We start from the raw sequence: 4,987 nt of genomic DNA, 5'->3' as shown, positions 1-4,987 counted from the left end.
ATGAAGGAAAATAATTTAGAATGTATACTATAACCCATTTATTTATTTATTGGCATAGGGTCTCTCTGAGTAGCCCAGGCTAGTGTCATTGTGCTAGTCCTGTTTTAGCTTCTTCACTGCAGGGATTTCAGGTGCTTACCATCACTGCCAGATGAATATTTAATTAAGTTCTAATTAATGCTAACTACTGACTGTATGTCCTTCTTTAGGATCCGAAGGCAGAGCATGCTCAGATGGTCAAAGTGTATTAATGGCACATTATTTAATGTTATGTTAGCTTAAAAACTGTATTTAATTGACTTTTCTTGTCCAGTGAAGTTCTTATTTTGACAAAATATTTTAAGTCCTCTGTACAAGGTTAATGCCTAGAGACACTGAACAGACTTATTCCCGTTGGCTCAGGAGGACTCTGCAGTAACAAACTACACTTCCCAGTAGTCTGTGCTGTCTGAAATCTCTATGGTTTAATGGCAGAACGGCCTTCTTTCTTTTTGTGTACAGAGGAGTGCGAACTGTGCCGTGCACGTATGGGTGGGATTTTGTACGTCTTTATGCCATCTTTCACATTGAGGAAGAAGCTTACTAAGTTGGAAGGCATAGACTTTTCAATTACCGAGGCAGGCAATTTTCCTTTCATCTCTGTCTGGACAAAAATCACTAGCTTGGAATATGCTGGGTTTCTGTAAGTGAATGAAGAGGTACAAAAGGTAAAGCAGTCTTCATCTGATCTCATGAGATGGCAAGTTTATAGAGGGCGAGATTCTTAAATCAAGGCTCTTTGGCACTTTCTACAGTGCATATGACAAGACAGATAGATAACTCAAGGAGGGAAATGGAGAGTGGCCTGAGGTCAAATCCTTATCAAACATTAAGTAGTCAGAGTATATATTGAAGTTTGACATCCTGATACAATATTAAGTAGTCACAGTGTCCATTGAAGCTGTAGTTTAAGCGCCTCCTCCCTTTGTTATTTGATCCTTTGAGCAGATACACAACCCTCAGAATACAGCAGACCTTTGCTTTTCTCTGCACACCTGATCTGATCATGTTTATGTGGCATTTGTGCAGCACTTTGCTATATGTAAATTATGTTCTTAATAAGAAATATAATATCTACTTCTTAAAATAAATAAACAGGGAAATAAAAAGTTATATAATATGTTCTTACTATATATGCACTTTTTAGGGAACTATATTTAATTTTCCCTTTTATTATAAACATAGATCCTTTTTTCATAATATAGGTCCTGATTCTATTTTCCACTCTCTCGACTCCTCCCAGTGCCCCCACCTCCTCTCCTGTTTGAATCTATTCCCTTTTCCATTTCTCACGAGCAAAGAACAGGTTTCTAGGGGACAATGAAATAAAATAAAACAAAATATATTAGGAACACAGGACTAAAGCTACAAACACATTTTCTCTCTTACAAATTTATATTTTACCATCCCAAATCTTATGTTCACTTTATATATCAATATTGATTTAATAAGAAATAACAGCATAAATTAAAATTAATAAATGTGTGGTGATATATATGCATCTATGCATATCCTCCACTTCAATGCATGTGTACTTTTACTGAGCCTATTTATCTTTTGACCACCTGTTGGCAGCACCTCTAATCTGACTTTGGCAGTTTTTATCTGAATATTCCTATTGGATGTTTCATTTTGTGGATATTTTATAAAGCAGGTGAACCCATGGAAATAATTCTCTCAGGATAAAAATATTCATGGTTTAGAAATGCGGGCTGTATTTTCAGGGAATTTTATTTTATTTTTTAATTACAATTTTTATTTTGTTTTATAACTGTTTATGAAAATAAGGAGTACCATATCTCTATCATTTCTACTTATCATTATCTATCCCTATCTAGCTCCTCTGATGTCCTCCCCGCTTCCACCACTTCTCAAATGCATGGCCTCTTCTTTGATTATTACATGTGCGCACACACACACAGCCTAAGGTACACTTAGGGCTTCTCATATATGCATGGTTAAAAAATCCTTCACCATGGAGAAATATAAACATTACGGGAGGATTCATTAGGGGAAAACATTTGTGTGTTTCATTATGCCCAGAAACTTCGAATATATTTTTATTCTTTTTGTTGTTGTTGTTGTTGTTTTGAGACAGGGTTTCTCTGTGTAGCCCTGGCTGTCCTGGAACTCACTCTGTAGACTAGGCTGGCCTTGAACTTGGAAATCCACCTGCCTCTGCCTCCCAAGTGCTGGGATTAAAGCCATGCACCACCACTGCTGGGCATATTTTTATTCTTATATTTAAGACAAAAATATAAAAAAGTTATTTTTAAAATTGCTCTTAGGGTAAGTTTTTCTCTTCCAACAAAATATATTGGTACATATTTCTATTGGTGAGTGAAGTAAATCATATGTTGAAGTTAAAAATCTTGTTAAAATAAACAAAAATAATACTTACTCCTTCAGAGGTGAACACACATAGCCAGAGGGATGATTAAAGCCACGGATATAAGTCGAAGTTGGAGCATATCCTGGGAAGTCCACACTTTTAGCTGTGATTTAAAAAGTTGAAGTGAGACCCAATCACAAAGACAAAAAAAAAAAACAAAAACAAAAACAAAAAACCAAAAAACCCCTCTATTTCTAGAAGCATAATTTTAAGATATAAGATAGCATTTGGTCTTAATGTTAATACTGGTTTCACAGTGTACTAGTATAAATACTAGTATAAATCTGTACTAGTATTCCTAAAGATGCTTGTATATTTTCATACAAGGAAGCGTCTTTAAAAAAAGTTTCATTTCATTATTTCTGAGATTTGAAACAAAAGGGCTAAGGATAGAGAGATTGTATTACTGAGTCGGGGGCTCACTGATTGTGGTTAGTACTTTTATTCTCCACAAAACAGCTGTCTGCTGAGACACATTAAATGCCCTCTTCTCTTAATTCCATGTGCTAATTTCAAAGGGTAATTAAAACTTAGGAGAATTTGCCTTGGTAATTAATTATGCTGCAAGATATATGTGCAGCAGTGAAAAGAGGGAGCTGATTGTGATCATGGTGATGATAATTATATATTTTCTAAAAATAGTTTGAGAGAATATGTCAGACCAGAGGATATAGATTTTCCTAAAAGCTTGTAGCAAAGTCTAGGCGAAAGGCACAGTGAAGCCTAGGTGCAGAGGGCGATGTGGTTGGATGAATATTTCATTTTTGAACCACTTTCCAAACAGAGACTCGTATATTGGCATGATGGTATTGCCTGGAGCACTAATAAGGTAGTTTTCCTTTTAAAATGTGGAGGTTATAATTCTCTTTCCTTTAAAAAAAACTTAACTGTTTACCAAAAATATGACACTTTAGTGTGGCATGACTTTGAAAACCAGAAATACAGGACTTTAAAATCTAGTATCTTATTAGATATGTCAATCAATGTTTTCACAGCTTAATTTCTGGAACGTCAGCTTTATCCTCAGTGAGACCACATACAAAGTATCTAGCTCAAAGCCAGGTGCAGAGTGAGGTTTAAAACCACTAAGAAAACTGACTATTCATTGAAAATTTACTCACTGGAAATTTCTTACAGAAAAGTTAGCTTTGTTGCTTAAAAAAATGAATGGTTATTTCTAGTTGCTAGTTTAAGCTTATATCATGCTTTATTATTTTTTGAGACAGGATCTCAATATGTAGTCCTGGTTGGCTTGGAACTCACTATGTAGACAAGCCTCAAGTTTGTAGAGATCCACCTTCCTCTGCCTCCTAAGTGCTGGGATCAAAGCCATGCTCAATCATGCCCAACCTGACATATTCTCATTTCTTTACTTATTTTGCTATGCTGGGATGGAGCCTAGAGTCTCAAGTGACTATAACAGAAGTGTCACTGAGCTAAAACCACAGCTGCTATTTTACCTCCTTTCTGACTTAGCAATAAAAGTCTCAAATGGCTTGCTTTCAAAATATGGAAAATTATAGATCTACAATTCTGGAAAGGCAAAGATGTATACAGTAGGCTCTGAAAGCATTTTATGTACTGTAACTCTGAAAACAATGGTTAAGATATGTATAGACAGAGAACTTCCATTTTTAGTGGTCTGCTGTGAGACCCAGAGAACTGGCTTTGAGTAACAGGGCTGTGAAGTTTTGTCCATGAAAGAGAACACTGGCATCATCTCCTATTAAGATATTACATCCCATGGGAAGTAATGACACAGCCTCACTGTCTACCCCTGAGTGGCACACAGGAGAGGAAGCATTCTGATAGAAATTATAAGATTAAATCAAATTCAAGAGGAAGACTGGGGTCCTCACCACCACCCTGTTAAAGGACTTTTAACATGATCTTTAGCTTTCAGAGTCTAAACTCTTCTGGTGTGAGCTTTGAGTCAGAAACACAAGTTAGCAAATGATGATCATTTGCATCTCCCAGAGTCACATTATTGCATCTCACAGAGTCACATTATTGCATCTCACAGAGTCACATTATTGCAGAGCAGGGGAGGGTTATAGCAAAACTTGCATTCCCTAGAAGAGATATAAGCATGCTTAAGGAATGACCCATCCAGCACTGTTTATTCAATATTTTTATATTTTATACTCCTTAGTATAAGAATTAATATATATGCCTCTTTTAAATAAGCCAAGTGTAAAGTTATATGTAAAAGCTAGCTTTGTTGCATAGAATTACAAATGCACACACTGAAATTTTAGCTCACGCTCATCTTCCTCTATTTCATTCACAGTTCATCCTGCAAAAGTGCAGGAGGAACTTTCCTAAACAGCACCTCAGGGGGTGGGTGACATACCTGGCCTGGGTATGGGACACTCGGGGTGGGTGACATACCTGGCCTGGGTATGGGACACTCAGGGGGCGGGTGACATACCTGGCCTGGGTATGGGACACTCAGGGGGCGGGTGACATACCTGGCCTGGGTATGGGACACTCAGGGGGCAGGTGACATACCTGGCCTGGGTATGGGACACTCAGGGGGCAGGTGACATACCTGGC

The 4,987-nt window shown here is 37.2% G+C and overlaps 1 protein-coding gene across 4 annotated transcripts in view; it reads right to left on the bottom strand.

The window, feature by feature from the left end:
* Positions 1 to 276: 276 nt before the first annotated feature.
* Stard6 (StAR related lipid transfer domain containing 6) overlaps positions 277 to 4,987 on the bottom strand; it is a 27,885-nt gene continuing 23,174 nt past the window's right edge. For 3 of the 4 annotated variants that reach the window (XM_021150404.2, XM_021150403.1, XM_021150405.1), the window contains exons 8-9: positions 2,441 to 2,534; positions 277 to 680 (exon numbers count right to left, since the gene is read on the bottom strand). In XM_021150404.2, the coding sequence (XP_021006063.1) occupies positions 458 to 680; positions 2,441 to 2,534 (317 nt within the window). In that variant the 3' untranslated portion in view covers positions 277 to 457. The remainder of the gene's footprint in view (positions 681 to 2,440; positions 2,535 to 4,987) is intronic. The other variant, XM_021150406.2, reaches the window with a different exon arrangement.

The sequence above is a fragment of the Mus caroli genome, chromosome 18 (genome assembly GCF_900094665.2).
Source record: "Mus caroli chromosome 18, CAROLI_EIJ_v1.1, whole genome shotgun sequence".
Classification (NCBI taxonomy): Eukaryota; Metazoa; Chordata; class Mammalia; order Rodentia; family Muridae; genus Mus; species Mus caroli.
Note: the sequence above shows the minus strand (reverse complement) of the source record. Positions and strands in the feature narration are given on the sequence as shown.